The sequence below is a fragment of the Chiloscyllium plagiosum genome, chromosome 31 (assembly GCF_004010195.1).
Source record: "Chiloscyllium plagiosum isolate BGI_BamShark_2017 chromosome 31, ASM401019v2, whole genome shotgun sequence".
In the NCBI taxonomy this organism is placed as follows: Eukaryota; Metazoa; Chordata; class Chondrichthyes; order Orectolobiformes; family Hemiscylliidae; genus Chiloscyllium; species Chiloscyllium plagiosum.
The window spans coordinates 33227857-33245733 of record NC_057740.1 but is presented as its reverse complement, the minus strand read 5'-3'; the positions used below and the strand labels follow the sequence as shown (position 1 = coordinate 33245733).

At 40.4% G+C, this 17877-nt stretch overlaps 1 protein-coding gene across 3 annotated transcripts in view; it reads left to right on the top strand.

Moving 5' to 3' along the window:
- apc2 (APC regulator of WNT signaling pathway 2) overlaps positions 1–13648 on the top strand; it is a 202534-nt gene extending 188886 nt beyond the window's left edge. For all 3 annotated transcript variants that reach the window (XM_043721336.1, XM_043721335.1, XM_043721338.1), the window contains 2 exons: positions 3285–3499; positions 6307–13648. In XM_043721336.1, the coding sequence (XP_043577271.1) occupies positions 3285–3499; positions 6307–12061 (5970 nt within the window). In that variant the 3' untranslated portion in view covers positions 12062–13648. The remainder of the gene's footprint in view (positions 1–3284; positions 3500–6306) is intronic.
- The last annotated feature ends 4229 nt before the right edge of the window (positions 13649–17877 follow it).

Sequence of the window (17877 nt, the reverse complement as noted above, 5' to 3'; positions counted from 1 at the left end):
ATGTGCTTATCCAAAATTTAAAAGAAGAATAATTTCAAAAAATGTAGTCAATATGAGAGGAGCATAATGAATGGGACTGGTTGACAATCCATCAATAACATTGTCCCCATAAATGAAAGACACAATCCAATCTGATTTTAATATTGGATACAGCATCCTCTCATCTCTGTTAAAAGTGTCTTGATATATTTGATCGGGTGAAGTGAAAAGGGGAGGCTTTTGTGCAGCACAAACAGTAACAGGGACTGAATGGACTGTAACGGTGCTGTAGAGTTCTATGTAATACCTTTCTTGAGCAATAAGTGGACCTAACCATTCAGCTTTAAAACCATGCATTTTGTCCATTAACTTGTGCTAACTTAGAACATTTTGAAAATGACTGCCAGACTACTCAGACTCCTTGGCATCATGGTAGCCCACAAACCCACCAACACACTAAAACAGCAGCTAATGAACTTGAAAGACCCTACACAGACAACAAGCTAAACTAATGTCATTTACAAAATACCTTGCAAGGAATGTAACAAACACTACGTTGGACAAGCAGGCAGAAAACTAGCCACCAGATACATGAACATCAACTAGCCACAAAATGACTGACCCTTTCTCACTAGTATCCTTACATACAGATGAGGAAGGACACCACTTCGACTGGGACAACACATCCATCCTCAGACAAGCCAAACAGAGACCACACGAGAATTCCTAGAAGCATGGCATTCCAACTGGAACTGTATCAACAAACACATTGACTTGGACCCCGTAAAGCACCCCCTGAGAAAAAGAACAGGAAATGATATCACCACAGGAAATGACATCACCAACCCAAAGAAACCCAAACATATAAATAGAAAGCAGGAATCATCAGCAGTGCTTCAGCCAGAGGCTCACTGTAAATGTTACCTAGGTATGGTGACAAAACGTCTGAAAAACCTTCCAGCTCAGCGAGCAAACCTGCATCCAGAACCTCAATCTGAGCTACAAATCTTCTCAAAATCTGGAAAGTTACTGCTCATGCCATGAATTGCACCTAGTTCCACTTACCCATTGTCTTTGCACCCACTGGCTCACATTATAGAGACGTTCAACACAGAAACAGACTCTTTGGTCCAACTCATCCATGCCGACCAGATATCCTAAATTAATTTAGTCCCATTTGTCAGCATTTGGCCCATATCCCTCTAAAACCTTCCTATACATGTACCCTTCCAGATGCTTTTTAAATGTTGTAATAGTACCCGCCTCCACCACATTCCCTAGCAGCTCATTCCATACACACACCACCGTCTGCGTTAAAAAAATTGCTCCTTGGGTGCCTTTAGTTCCCAGCCAGGCACTGATTTTAAAATATTCATCCATGTTTTCAAATCCCACTCGGGTCTCACCTCCCCTGTCTGTGTAATCTCATTTAGTTTCACAATCCTCCAAGATTTGGAGACGCCGGTGTTGGACTGGGGTGTACAAAGTTAAAAATCACACAACACCAGGTTAGAGTCCAACAGATTTATTTGGAAGCACTGCTTCTTGTCCACAACCACCTGATGAAGCAGCAGCGCTCTGAAAGCTAGTGCTTCCAATTAAACCTGTTGGACTATGACCTGGTGTTGTGTGATGTTTAAATTTGTAATCCTCCAAGATCTTTACATTCATCCAGTTTTACCCTCTTGAGGATCCTGACTATGATCACTCTGCCATTGTTGGTGATGTCTCAGCTGGCGTGGACCTTACCCCTAGAATTGTTTCCCGAAACCTATCTCCCTGCTTTGCTTTCCATCTGAAAGATGCTGCTTAAAAACCTATTTCTTTGACTAAGGTTTTGGCCAACTGCCCTAATAGCAACCCCTGAGGCTCAGTGTCACACTTGCTCGATGTTGGTCCTAGGAATCCTCATGGGATGGTTTATTATGTTGAAGATGCTATATAAATATAATTTGTTGTAATGCTCTAATTATATTATTTAATGTTGAAAGTGTTTGACAATCTGGGGGCAGCAAAGTATAGTTGATTGTCCTTTCACTTTATAATTTGAGCAGCCAAGTTATGGAAGTTTGAAATAAAAACAGAAAGTGCTGGAGAAACTTTGGTTTTGTGAAGGGCAGGTCGTGCCTCTCAAACCTTATTGAATTCTTTGAGAAGGTGACTAAGGAGGTAGACGAGGGTACAGCGGTAGATGTAGTGTATATGGATTTTAGTAAGGCATTTGATAAGGTTCCCCATGGTAGTCTACTGCAAAAAATATGGAGGTATGGCATTGAGGGTGAGTTGGAGGTTTGGATTAGGAATTGGCTGGCTGGAAGAAGACAGAGGGTAGTAGTTGATGGTAAAGGTTCATCTTGGAGTGCAGTTACTAGCGGTGTTCCGCAAGGATCTGTTTTGGGACCATTGCTGTTTGTCATTTTTATAAATGACCTGGTACTGGGCTAATGGTCGGATACTTGGTAGTGTGGATGAGCAGAGGGATCTTGGTGTCCATGTACACAGATCTTTGAAAGTTGCCACCCAGGTAAATAGTGCGGTGAAGAAGGTATATGGCGTACTGGCTTTTATTGGTAGAGGAATTGAGTTCTGGAGTACTGAGGTCATGTTGCAGTTGTATAAGACTCTGGAGTATTGTGTGCAGTTTTGGTCGCCATACTATGGAAGGATGTGGAGGCACTGGAACGGGTGCAGTGGAGGTTTACCAGGATGTTGCCTGGTATGGTAGGAAGATCGTATGAGGAAAGGCTGAGGCACTTGGGGCTGTTTTCATTGGAGAAAAGAAGGTTTAGGGGTGACTTGATAGAGGTGTACAAGATGATTAGGGGTTTAGATAGGGTTGACCATGAGAATCTTTTTCCACGTATGGAGTCAGCTATTACAAGGGGGCATAGCTTTAAATTAAGGGGTGGTAGGTATCGGACAGATGTTAGGGGTAGATTCTTTACTCAGCGAGTCGTGAGTTCGTGGAATGCCCTGCCAGTAGCAGTGGTGGACACTCCCTCTTTATGGGCATTTAAACGGGCATTGGATAGGCATATGGAGGATAGTAGGCTAGTGTAGGTTAGGTAGGCTTGGATCGGTGCAACATCGAGGGCCAAAGAGCCTGTACTGCGCTGTATTTTTCTATGTAAACGCAGTAGGTCTGAACTCCAGAAGAACCTTAGATTCATTCAAGAGCTTGTTGATTGATGTGATAAAGGGATTGCAGTCATTCTGTCTTTTCAGTTGGATGTGCTACAGAGAATTCAATGTCCGCTGTCATCTGGACTCATCTTGATGTTTTGCATTTTCATGTTCGTCTCAAGGAGTCGACACTGAAAAGCCTGCTGAGTGCACTTTGGAATCTGTCAGCACACAGCACAGAGAACAAGGTGGCCATCTGCTCTGTTGAAGGGGCACTGGTCTTCCTTGTGGGAACCCTGACCTACAAGTGTCAGAGTAATTCACTCGCCATCATTGAGAGCGGAGGAGGCATTCTGCGAAATGTTTCCAGTCTCATTGCAACAAATGAGGAGTACAGGTACAGCAATTAAAAGCTTCTTTTAAAAGCCTGCTACACTGCAACAAATTGTCTTAGTATGCTGGCAGCCCTCTCACCTCTGAGTCAGAGGGTTGTAGGTTCAAAACCAGCTTAAAACCAAGGCTGACGTTCAACTGCAGTACTGAGAGAGTGCTGCACTGTCAGAGGTGCCACCTTTCTGATGTTATATTAAACCAAGGCTTCTTTTCCTTGTCAGGTGAAAGTGAAAGATTTCAAATACTATTTTGAAGAATGCAAGGGAAGTTCTTGGGAAACAAAATTTGAGCACATGAGATTAGAGGGAGTATACTGATTTGGATTGAGAACTGGTTAAGGAACAGAAAGCAAACAGTAGAAATAAATGGGACATTTTAAGGATGGCATTGGGATAGTATAAAGATTAGTACTTGGGTCTGCAGTTATTCACAATTTATATCAAAGATTTGGATGTGGGACTTAACTGTAATATTTTCAAGTTTGCAAACAACTCAAAACGTATGAGTTGGGAGGAGGATGTGTCAAAGATGGGGAAATTGGTGAGGGTAAGCAAAAGTTTGGCCAGTGAAATACAATGTGGAGAAACGTGAGGTTATCCACCTTGATTGAAAAAAACAGAATACAGTGTATTCTTGAACAGTCAGAAGCTGGGAATTGTTGAATTTCAAAGGGACTTGGGTGTTCTTGTTCATGAGTTATTGGTAGTAGATGCGCAGGTACAGCAAGCACTTAAGAAAACAACTACAATGCTGGTCGGTAACAAAAGAAGAATTGAGTGCAGAAACAAAGATGCCTTAGTGTGATTATATAGAGGAGAAAGTGAGGTCTGCAGATGCTGGAGATCAGAGCTGAAAATGTGTTGCTGGAAAAGCGCAGCAGGTCAGGCAGCATTCAGGGAACAGGAGTATCGACGTTTCGGGCATAAGCCTGAAGAAGGGCTTATGCCCGAAACGTCGATTCTCCTGTTCCCTGGATGCTGCCTGACCTGCTGCGCTTTTCCAGCAACACATTTTCAGCTGCGATTATATAGAGCCTCAGTGAGCCCACAGTTGCAGTGCTGCCTGAAGCTTTGGTCTCATTATCTAAGGAAAGATATACTTGCAATGAAGGGAATGGAGTATAAAAGTAGGGGGAAGTTTTGCTAAAACTGTACACAACACTAGTCAGGTCACAGCTGGAATACCATGAACAGTTTTGGTCCCCCTTATCTATTGGCACTGGAGGCCGTCTGGAGAAGGTTCACTCGGCTGATACCAGATATGGAGGGACTTAAGGGTGAGGTTGAGTAGGATGGGCCTGTACTCATTTGGAGTTTAGAAAAATGAGAGGCAACCTCATTAAAACATATAAGATTCTTAGGGACTCTGCAGGGAAGATGTTTCCCCTTTCTCTGAAAAACATTTAAATAGATTGGGTTTATATTCTCTGGAGTTTAGAAGCACCAGAGATGATCTGATTCAAACATACTCAAACTTCCACAGGGAGTAACAAGGTGGAAGCATGAAGGATATTTACTCTGGCTGGAAGTCTAGGACCAATGGACATAGTCTCCTTTTAGGTTTGCAACATGAGGAAGCAGCTGGTGAATCTTTGGAATTCTCTGCCCCAAAGTAGGCTTAATTGTTAAGACTGAGATTGATAAACTTCTACACATTGAAAATATCAAGGGGTATGAGGATAGTGGAAGAGAATAGTGTTGAAGTAAAAGCCTAGTCATGATCTCTTTGAATAGTGCAGCAGACACAAAAGCCTGAATGACTTACTCTTGTTCCTATTTCTTATGTTTTGTCCGGTGACCTGGCCATTATTTATCTCTCAACATCTTGTTAACAAAGAGATAAATAAACTGGTCCTGCTAATATTTCTGCTCATGGGAGCTTGCTGTGGGCAAATTAGCTGCTGCACTTCCTCCACTGAATTAGTGACTACTTCAAAATTACTTACTTGGCTGTAAAGTACTTTAGGACATCCTGAAGTTGGAAAAGACATAGTGACAGCTGTGGAAATAGTGAGTTGGTTTAACATTCATGCTTCATTAGTTGCAATCACTCTATTCCTAATGCCAATGTGAAAGGAGCATGTTTTCTAGTAAAGTATAACATGATTCAATACATTTATCTCTTTGGAAAAAGGTACATGGAGTCATAGAGATGTACAACATGGAAACAGACCCTTCAGTCCAGCCCTTCCATGCCGACCAGATATCCCAACCTAATCTAGTTCCACCTGCCAGCACCCGGCCCATATCCCTCCAAACCCTTCCTATTCATATACCCATCCAAATGCCTTTTAAATGTTGCAATTGTACCATGTTTGATGGATTTTCACAACTGTCTGGGCTAACTGAAGTCAGACAAAAGTTTGAAATAAAAACAAAATGCTGGAAATACTATGCAGATTCGGCAGCATCTGTGGAGACAGAAATGGAGTTAACCTTTCAGTTCAGTGATCTTTATCCAGTCAAGTATTTTGTTACTATTAACATGGAATAGTTATGAGGATGATATGTATGTGGTTAAATTCTAACTGGAGCAGAACAATGAGGATATTGATGAAATTTCTTGAGAATTGGATGACTATATAATAGCCCTGTGAATTTCATTTACTTCAATCCAAGTTATGCATGGTACGATATTTCATTAATTTCAAATCATGAATACATATATGATTAATACACATTATTTAAATAATATCAACTATTCCTGTAATCTCAAATCTACCCTTGAAAAATGCTCAATTTTGGATCTTTCTCCTCCTTTATTTAAAATGATAAGTGCCTCTTTTGCTTAATGGCCTCGTTTCTGTTTTAGGCAAATTCTCCGTGACTACAATTGCCTGCAGACCTTGTTGCAACATCTGAAGTCCCATAGTTTGACTATTGTCAGCAATGCTTGCGGAACCTTGTGGAATCTCTCAGCTCGCAGCTCAAAGGATCAGGAACTACTGTGGGACCTGGGGGCCATTAGCATGTTGAGGAACCTGATTCATTCCAAACACAAGATGATAGCAATGGGGAGTGCAGCTGCCCTGAGGAACCTTTTGACCAACCGGCCAGCCAAATACAAAGACACCAGCATGGTGTCCCCAGGTTCCTGCATGCCTTCTCTATACATGAGGAAGCAGAAAGCCCTGGAGGCTGAACTGGATGCTAAACATTTAACAGAGACATTTGACGGCATTGAAAAACTGAGCCCCAAGCATCCAAATATCAACAAACCCCTCAGGCACATTGAAAACCTAGCTAAAGATTATGCTTCGGACTCTGGCTGCTTTGATGATGATGAAGGTCCAAATATATCGACTGGATTAGAAACTGGAGGCTTAAGTGTGCTCTCCATGTACCTGAACTCTTCCTTTCTTCAAGGACAAGGCATGTCCAGGTGTCGCAGTAGTGGAAGATGCTCAGAATCAGATAAAGATCTTGACGGAAATCTTCAAAAATTCAACCCTGCCACTGATAATGTGTCTGTCGCAGCTGAGAGGTTGGTAAATCAAATCTCCACAACAGTAGCCAGAATTGACAAAATAGTGGAAGATATGTCTAACATGCACACATCCTCGGAAGACAGTTTCAGTCTTAGTTCTGAAGATCAATGCATCGACTGGCAGTGTGCATTAGATGACTTGAATGAAACCAGGACAAAGTCTTCATCACCCTGTAATCTTACTGATGTTGCTACTTCAGGCAAACGTGAATATCATAGCAAAGTTCATACCCTTTTGGGTGCACGAACAGACTACACAAACTTGTCAAGTGATAGTCTAGATGGTGTTAATAACACCGCCGAATGTGACACTAATCCAGTGAAGGAATCCTCAGTTACAGACCAAAAAGGTGAGCATCCTATGTATCAGAAAAGGCCGACCAACTTGGACTTAAAGAGTGGGGAGAAAAATCAGCTAGATGGAAAAGATTCTGATGGACAATTGAGTTCCAGGGAGTCTAAACCTACATTGAATGAAGCTTGGGGTATAAGAAAACCTGATGAAATAAGTAAGAAACGATTTTCACCTTTTTACGAAAAGATCCACGTGACATCAGTCACAACAGGAAGCAGTCAGAGTCCGAGTCCAGGACATTCTCTGACACCTCAGAGTTTGAGTGGCAGAAAGCAAGCATGGGTCCATTCTGGATATTCACAGAGTAGCAGAAATGTAAACCAAGGTCCCTCGAGCACATCTACTTCCACTCCAATTTCCAATGACCAGGAAACTTTACAAACCTATTGTGTGGAAGACACCCCTATTTGCTTCTCAAGATGTAGTTCACTGTCATCCCTCTCGTCTGCGGAAAATATATCGGATGTCCAAATCGGTAGTGAAAATGAGGTTGATAGTGACTCTTCTCTGGAAATCATTGGTGTAGAAAAAGAATCACCACTGCCTGTTGAGAAGACAATAACTGATGAGTCTTTTTCCTCAGAGGAAATACGGATCAAGTCCAGTGATCATTCATTTAGCAGTGCATCTCAACCTATAGAAATACCTTGCCCAAAGCATGAAAAGTTTCTGATAAGGAAAAAGTTACCTTCGAGGAATATGGACTCCAGTCCATCAAGTCCATCAGAAAACTACTTGCAAGAAACCCCATTAGTCTTAAGCAGATGCAGTTCAGTCAGTTCACTTGGAAGTTTTGAAAGCCCATCAATTGTAAGTTCCATTCAAAGCGACCCTTGCAGTGAAATGATAAGTGGTACCATCAGTCCCAGTGACTTGCCTGACAGCCCTGGTCAAACCATGCCCCCAAGCAGAAGTAAAACACCGTTGCTTGACCAGCTAGAAAAAGATGCCAGTCAAGGCAATAACCATTGGGATGGTGATATGAAAAAACACATGGATATCAATGATTTTAAGGAACGGTTTCACCTCCCTCCAGATATTGACACTATGCTGTATTTCACCTTAGAGAAACCCAATGAAAACTTTTCATGCGCTTCAAGTCTGAGTGCCCTCACCCTTCATGAGCCATATATTCAGAAGGATATTGAGTTAAAGTTAATGCCACTGCTACAAGAGAAGAGTTGTTTTAATTGCCGTGCACAAGGAGAAGACATCAGAGAGGAACGGAATGGAGATGGAATGGAAAAAGTTGATAAGCTTGATAGTATCCTGGAAAACTCTGATGACGACATCGAAATCCTGAAAGAATGCATCAATTCCGCAATGCCAACCAAATTCAGGAAAGTGAAAACCTCTGCTATATCTGGTTTGCCCACTCAGGTACTGCAATCTAAAAAGCCTCTCCAGCTGCCTATTTACATGCTACTGCCAGCACACTCTCAGGTAGAGACATCTGGGCACAGCACCTCAAAAAATGATACTTTTAAAGAAGATTCCTCATACTCTGATTCTGTTGATGGAACCCCGGTGAATTTTTCCAGTTCAGCCTCACTCAGCGATGAGACCTTAGAATATCCTCAGAAAGAATCACCCAAATTGATAAACAATAAGGCTGAAGTGATTGAGAGGAGAGAGTTACTCCCTGCAGAAGGGCAAAATGCTGATGACTTAGAGGTGCCTATAGCTGTAAGGATGCACGATAGAAGTCTCGAGCAGGGAAATAAATACAACTTGAATGTCAATAATTCAAAGCTGGGAGCTCAATCGCATTCGCTTAATCTCAACCAGAGGGAAGTTTTGAAAAGGAATCAGAATTCTCTGCCACCACAGTCATACCAAGGCCAGAATAGCCATGTTTTCCAACCAGGTGGGATTGCAAAAAGCTTAAGGAAGGATCAAACTACATCCAGACATGTGCTGGAGTTGGACACAAAGAAAAGCAATTGTAAGAGGTCAGAAGAAGGACAGCAAAGAATGGACGTTCCTTGTGCCGAATATATTCATGGAAGCTATGCATTCCAATCTATGCGACACACTACACCTACTGAGGAAGCTGTTTATTGCTTTTACGAAAATGACTCTCTAGATATGCTTACTGTTGCAAAAGATACAGTGAAACCGAAAACTGAAGTAAAAAATGACTATGAGGAAAAAATCATCAACCAAAATGGAGCAGTGAAAGTTGAACCAGATCAGAGCCATAAAGCGATCACAAAGCTCCGAACTGCCAGTTTGGCTAGTAAAACTGAACGAAATATAACCAATGAAAGTCCTCTTTGCTTTTCCCTTAGTTCTTCATTAAGTTCACTGAGCGACATAGAATTAGAGGACACCCAAGTGAAAACACGGAAAGCATTTGTAAAATCACGGAAAAAGTCTCAAATCTCTACAGCTTCAAAATCTTTTAATAATGGATGCTCATCTCTATCAGCAAGACGGGATAGTTCACCCAGTTCGTTGAGCTATGATTCAGAAGATGATCTTTTACAGAAATGCATCAGCTCAGCAATGCCAAAGAAGAGGAAACATTCTTCAAAGCGAAAGTCTGAGAGGTCTGCAAAGCAAAACATGAAGGGTAATGTGCAAAACAACACTGGGAGGAATATGGCTTATGATGTGGACCACAGGAAGGATGCAAGCCGAGATGTTTATAGCTCACTGTCAGATTTAACGTCTCCTGATCTGGAAAGTATAGAGTGGAAAGCTATTCAGGAAGGTGCCAACTCAATAGTCACCAGCTTGCACCAGGCTGCAGCCTGCCTTTCGAGAGAACCCTCCTCTGAATCTGATTCCATTTTATCATTTGTGTCAGGATTGTCCATTGGATCGACACTGCATTTCACTCTGGAGCGGAAAGATAAGAAAAAGACTCTGAAAGAACAAACACGCAGTGTTGAGGGTGCAGAAGGTGCTTCTAAAGAAGGAAGGAAACTGAATGAAAATAATAAGGCAGCTGGAAGTAAAGTTTCTGTTGCCAATAAATTTTCCAATGCACCTAAACCGCCATCTCGGGCTGTGAGCTTACCTGTGGTCTTTCGAGGAAGGACTGTGATCTACATGCCTGACATGTGGAAGAAGTCCGCAATTGCTAGTCCTGCTTCAAAGAAAGCAGCACCTAAAAATACTGCAGCTTCCAAAAATTCCAACCAGACATTTAGGTCTCGAAGCTTGCACAGGCCTGGAAATATGACAGAAAAGGTTGACAGTAGCTTACCAAAAAGAAGCGTGACTCCACCAGCAAGAATGGCAAGAGGTCCTTCAAGGAATTCCACACCATCTAGACAGATCCCAAAGAATGCTACACCATCTGTGCAGTCTAATAGGCAAGGGATGCCGCATGCAACAAAACCCAGTATCAACAAGCTTGATCAGAAATCAAGACCTCAAGCAGGTTCTACACCATCTACTCCAAATATCAAATCTCCAGTCTCAGGGAAACAGTCTCGCAAATCCCCAGCCCAACCACCAAACATTCAGACACCAACTAAACAGGGAACTCCCGCAAAGAAGATGCCCTCTTTTCAAAGGAATGAATCTTTTGGACCGAATAAGAGTCAAGGTTCTAAGAAGGTTATGCCACCAAACAGACTGGACCTGGTGAGAATGTCATCAACAAAATCAAGTGGCAGTGAATCTGATAAGTCCAGCTTTGTGCGACAGCTGACCTTTATCAAAGAGTCCTCAAGCCTTCTCATGAGGCAGAAATCTGAAGCTTCTTCATCTGAATCAGTCTCGTCATTGTCTCAGTCTGTGTCACCAAGAAGAAGCAAGTCAGATTTTCAGAAGGCCTTCATACGTTCTTCTCAATGCCAAGAGTTAAGAGTTGGTAAAACAGCATCCAACCTGAATATAAGTCAACGAAAAGCCATGTGCAACGAGGATGAACTCCGAACCGAGAAGCTTTCAAGAAGGCCAAGTTCAGAGAGCCCCTCAAGGCTCCCGGTGAAAAACAGTGCCGCCTGGAAACAGGATAATTTTAAACGCTATTCATCCTCTCCGCACATAAATGTATTACAGCAGGCAGGAAGCCCATCCTCCATTCGCTCAGCTTCATCAGAATCTAGTGACAAGACAAAAAGTGAAGAAGAGCCTCGAACTAAACAACAGCTTGCAAACCAAAAAGAACAACAGATGAAAAAGAATCAGCCAAGTTTAAAAGGAACGTGGAGAAGAATCAAAGATGAAGACATTCCCTATTTTCTTAGCAACTCTCTTCCACCTTCAGCAATGGCATTGGTAAATAAATCAGAGTCTGAACAGCAGTTGAACAAAGTGGGGACTGTGGAAACTAAAACCAGTGATGCTTTTGTGCAAACTGAAGACTTCCCCATCACAAAAACAAATTCAAGCACATCGCCTACACTTGACCTAATTCCTCACATTGCACAGGCTATTCCAAGGAATGCCATGAGCAGATCATTTATAGGGAAAAATACCGAGACAGCATATGGGGTCTATTCAGACAATGAACAGGAACCTGAAACGATAATGCAGATGAGGAACAATATGACCGTTTCAGCTGAGACTGAAAACTATACGAATGTCCCAGGACATATGCATTTCAATTCAAGTAGACATGGTTCTCCAAGCAGAGCAGCTCGAGTGACCCCTTTCAACTACATACCTAGCCCCAAGACAATAAGATCAGACAGTGGATCTCTCCAACCGCCCCAGATACGAGCACCTATTATTAATGAGAAGACAGTGGGAAAAGTGCAAAGCTGAAAGTCACCTTGATCAGTAGACTACTTGACCTTAAGTACTTTATTGCTTTGCAGTTTTCATTTGAGTGATACAATCTATGGAAGATGTGTTCATTCATAAATGTGCCTCAGTCACAGTCTTAATTGGGGTACAAATTGCATGCGTCATTTAATTTAGTTCTACTACCATCCATCTGATTATGAGACTATCTTTTTAATTAAGACACAATAAGGTGAGGTACTTCCTGCAAAGACACTTAATATCAACAATGTTAATGCACATGTTTATATGTATGAGCTGACCATAACAAATGGTGATACAGAGCCATAGACAATTCTCACATATAAATACAGGATTATTCCAATGAGACGTGAGTGACTAATGGTAACATTCAAACTTTATGAGTTTGTGTTTGGTTTCTGTTTGGTCAGTTATTTGGCAGGTTTTAGTTGAACAAAAAGTATTTGGCTGGTTAATGCATCTGGCAAATCAGAGATGCTGAGACAGTTAAGTTTGTGCTGAGATTCTACTGGATCTAAGCTGATATTTATAAAACTGATTATTAATTCAGCAATGGTTGCCATTTCAATGAATATCTCAACTTACAAAGACAGCTACAATGTGTGACAATAATAGGCTTGTTTCTCAGTTTAGACACTTGGTCCAATAATAATGAAGTTAGGCTATGTAACCTGAATCAAGGCATTCAATTATGTGTACTACAATTCCTGGAATATTGAGTAATGTATTAATGCTCCCCATCCTGCTCACTAATATGTCCCATTAGTATGCACAGTCACACAGTTTAAATGGAAAGAGGGAGAGCAGACGGTGTAATTTTGTTTTCCACTGGAGGTCAAACACTGGCCTTTTGTTTTACAAAACAGTGTTTTCTGAATGACCAATGTAAACTAAAGATAAAAGCAAGCAGGCAGACTGAAACACTTCACTCATAGTTCATTCCTAGGTTACAAGTCAAATTTAAAATTAAGGGGTATCTTGTGTTGTAGTGGTAATGTCTCTACCTCTGGGCCCCTGAAAGTCTGGGCTCACATCCTACATGCCTCAGACGTAGCCAAAAGATTGATTAAAAGTAATTTAGGAGAGGGAATTTCTGTTAGATGGGAGCTTACAATAAAAAAAAGGGTTTTGAAAGGGTAGTGTCATGTTCTAAGCGAACTTGCTTCAGTTTCTTAATACAAATTTCATCTTTAGGATTTATAATTCAAAATGTTGTAGGTAAAGCTTCCCTTTTTGTTTGATGTTACATTTTTAAAAATTTAAATCTTTTTGGAGAAATTCTTAATAGATTAGATTTTTTGCTAGTTCTGACATTGTGCTAGCAATGCTGTTGGCTGCGTTTTTAACAACTATTAGAATCGATAAATACTGAAGTTTAATTTTCAGAATTGTTATCATCTAAAAATGCACTTAAATAACTCAGTGGTTCAGGGAGATATGCACAGTGGTAACTCTTGAACTGTGCGAGAATAAATATAGGGAATAGATTGTGTGTTGAGGAACTCAAGGCAACTTAAACACATAAATAAAAAGTAGGCCATACCTCCAGTGCTTCATCCAGAGGCTCACTGATAATGTTACCTAGTATGGTGATGAAATGTCTGAAACAGAACCTTCCAGCTCAGCGAGCAAACCTAGAGCCAGAACCTCAACCTGAGCTAAAAACCTTTCAAATTTCTGTGTTGTCCTTTCCGATCTGGGATTTAGATTTTAACAATTCTATGAGAACGAATATCCTTACGCTGACAGCTATGATGGTTTACAACATATATACCTGCATTTAGAATAAATATCACAAGAAGTGACATTGTCATTCAAAGAGCCCAAGAGGATGGTTGTTACAAGAAACTGAAATACCACAATGCTCAGTTTGGGGTTAAAATTGTTCGGGAGTAACATGAAGCACTTTGTATTTAATTTGACCTACACCTGACCTGGAATCATTCAGTTCTAATGCTTTGTGCCAAAAAGAAATGCTCGCATAGCAAAATATATTAAATGTTTCTAAAGTAACGATAGAGCTTTGGCAAGAGCTGCAATGGCAAAACAAGTGATTGAGAAAGATCTACCATAAGTTGGAAGGAAAGTTACCAAAAGGAACATGATGAGCAAGTTGATATTTTATTTGAGAATTTATATAATTATTATTATTACAGTGTAATCTTTTATCATAAGAGACTTAGGTCCACAAATGACATTGAGAGCAGATTGGTACTTAGTCTGCTATTGATGATGCTTTTATCTAACAGTGATATCAACTGAAATGTTGCACAGTTGCTAGCAGTCTCCCTCTGTCTGCTGGAGCTGGGTAAATGGTATAAAGACCATGTGAAGCAGAACAGGAGGTTCTCCTGCTATGCTACTCAAATTGTGCCAAAAACGCAAAACTAGATATTCACCCTTCGCCAAATGCAAACTGGTTGTTGTATTTGCCATTACATGAATCACTGCACTTCAAAGTAATTTTCTGTGTGTGAGACAATTTAAGGTTTTATGTAAATGCATATTTTATTTTGCTTCTTTAACACTTCTTTAAGAGACATTCTGCATCTTTTTAATCTAACAGGGAGAAGATGGGATTGGATGCAATGTTGATCATAACACCTGCACCCTCCCCTCAAAGCCCCATACTTTTAATCTGTTTGATGTCAACAATGTAAAAGCAGCCTTCCACTTCATCCTTTATTGCTTCCTAAGCATTAGGATGAAATTGTACTCTACTTAAGCTTGTGTGCTACTTGAAGGCTTTAGACTTGTATCTTGGCTATGGGGCTGAACTTCACAGAGATGGGAGGGAAGGGAGGGTTATATACTACTCACTGTTCTCTCGCAAAAAGGCCAGTCACCAATAGCCAATTTTAAAGACAGCCACCACACAGCAGGAATATATTGCAGACAACCTCAGCAAAGTGTCACAACCACATAGTAGGGTATTTCCTCAGTGTGGTCCATGAAATAAGAGTTTATATAAGCTCATATGTAGCCCCCTTTGAATGATTCAATTTAAAAAAATAACCAGCAGTAAAGGTTTACACTGCAAGCAAGATTAAAATGTTAGTTTATTACACACCTACTAATGAGAGTTGCTTAGGTAAAAATTATAAAGATATTAGATTAACAAATATATATGCAACAAATGTATATAAAAACTTAAAGTAAGGATAAAGTTTATACATGAAGATGAACATAAGATCAATATCCAGCACCATTGCAGGTCTAACTTGCTTGAAGATCCTCTTTCTGAGGACATAGAATCCTACAGCATGGAAACATGCCCTTCAGCTCAAACTGTTCCATGCCAACCAAAATGTCCATCCACGCTAACCCCATTCCCCTGTACTTGGCCCAAATCCTTCTAAACCTTTCCTATCAATGCATTTTAGGGAAAAGCATTGAAACTTCATATCAGATTCTGCACCTGTGATGCTCTCCACTGTTGAAGATTCAGAGGTTGTTCTCCTAGATGGATTCAATAAGCAGAACTGGTTCTGGAAGTGAGTGAATAATCCTTTGTTTCAATTTTATGACACTATAGATTGTAGCTCTTGCTAGACTGGCTGAGTACAGCAGTCCTTTAGCAAGTTTTAAATCTTGCCCTGAATGTCTTTTTCTGTCACTCATTGAGAAGCAGTTGGATTTTCAAGATGTCTCTCTAATGGGGATCAGATGTTTCTCCTCTTAATGGCTGTCCTTAGCCAGCTTTTATCACAATAAAAAAAACTGGCTGCAGATGTTAACTTTGATGAATCATTGTTCAACAAAGCAAAGTCACTTATACTGAAATTCCTTGTCAGGCCTTTTTTCCTGTTTTCTGTTCAACATTACAGAAACTGAGTCTTCACATCTTTTAAGGTTCAAGGTATCATTCTGGAATCATTGAATTATTTAATAACCCTTTCTGATCGATTCTTAAGATAACACTGCCTGAGTGTTTACTTTGGCTGCAGTTGAATCAGCACAAGTGAAGTCATGTGTCTTTTGGGAGCCATTTGGTAAGACACTTTATATTTATTTCAAAGATAGGTTAACTTCTTAACAATATACATAACGTAGTTCTAACAACACATTCATGGTAGAGGTGAGAGTGGGACTTCCAACCATCAGCAAGAAGACATCCTATCCTCAAGAGAAGCTGATCGGCCAATCAAAATGTCCAGCAGTTCCAGTTTTGGTTGCAGGCAGTCTCCGGAGCTAAGAGGACGTAGAGTCCAGAGAGAGTTAGGTCTGTCATTTTGACATTGAGACTAAGGAAAAATATGAGAGCTGGTGGATTTTTGAAGCTGAGGTGGGAATACATAGGAGAACCAAAATTGTTGGGAGGATGCCCAGGATGCACACAGGACAACCTTCCTGAAGGGAACCCTCCTCCTTTTAGCCCTTGTATTAAAACTGGTGAAAAAACAGCCACCTTTCAGTGTCTAGTGCATCGTGATGTGGAGGTGCCACTGTTGGACTGGATTGGACAGGTCAAAAATCGCATGACGCCAGATTATAGTCCAACTAGCACCCGATGAAGAAGCAGGGTGCTGAAAGCCAGTGTTTTCAAATAAACCTTGTGCATTGTGGAGACAGATGCTCAGTGTCAGTTTATTACACACAATGTTAGTTTATTACACACCTATTAATGGGAGTTGCTTAGGTAAAAGTGATAAAGATATTAGATTAACAAATATATATGTAATAAATATATATAAAGACTTAAAGTAAGGATAAAGTTTACACATGAAGATAAAATAAGATAACTGACTGCTTAAGTGTGCCAATGGGCTAAAGGGTGGGTGGCCTAGTGGGCATCTTACCATTAAACCATATTGTATTGAAAGCCATGGTCAGGACATTCACCACCTTATACCAGAAATATGCAGAAGGGATGCTTTAAAATGCAACTCCCTATGTAAGACTGTACTGCAGAACCAGAGGGATGCTGTCCTTTTAAAGCTACTCATTGCCTGCTAGTGATACCTAGTCTTGGGAAAGCAGCTTTATATCGCTACTTATACATAAACCAATTAACTGTGTTCATCAGTGGGTAAAATAATTTACTTCCAATAAACTTAAATTAAAGGAAGGGCAACAAAAAATGCAATCTTTATCAAACCTTGTGCATCAGAGTTCAATCACCTGGAATAAACTAAATAAGCTACCCAACTCAATAAGCTTGCTAATTTCATAGCATTTCACAGAAATCTTTAGATGTTCCTTAGTCCATATCATACTCGAGTAGAAATCCTTCAATGTAATCACAAAGTGAAAACTTTTTATAGGGAGAAAATTATACTGTAAAAAAACCAAATTGTATTGCAGAAGAAATTTCACAGATAAATTACTCCTGTGAAATAAGAGTTGTAAAACTTATTCCATGTTTTACTTCATGAGCAGGGTTTTATTTCAGGCCTACATTGAGAGCAGTGAAAAAGGATTAAAATTAATCACTGTTTCATTGATGCTGAATATAGTTTTCTCCAAAAACAAAATTGCATGTTATACCTTTCTTGATCTAACATGATGACTTCACAAAGCTAAATTTTTAAGTAAGTTTAAGGAGCTGCTCCATGTATTTAAAGGATTGTTTGAAAAACAGTTGGATGTCTATTTTGGAATGATGACAAATGTACTAGAGGGTCTTTTTGTCCAAAGCTATTTTGTGATCTTGTGGAAATGAGAGGGATTGAGGAAAATGGTGAGAAGGTAAGAAGATGTGGTGTGCTGTAAGCAAGAAAGGAGCAAATGGGCAGATCTTTTCTGATATTTAAGTATCCTATCTCCTTTCAGTAATGGTCCTGTTACAGTAAGATGTTTTGATCAAGAGGATACTT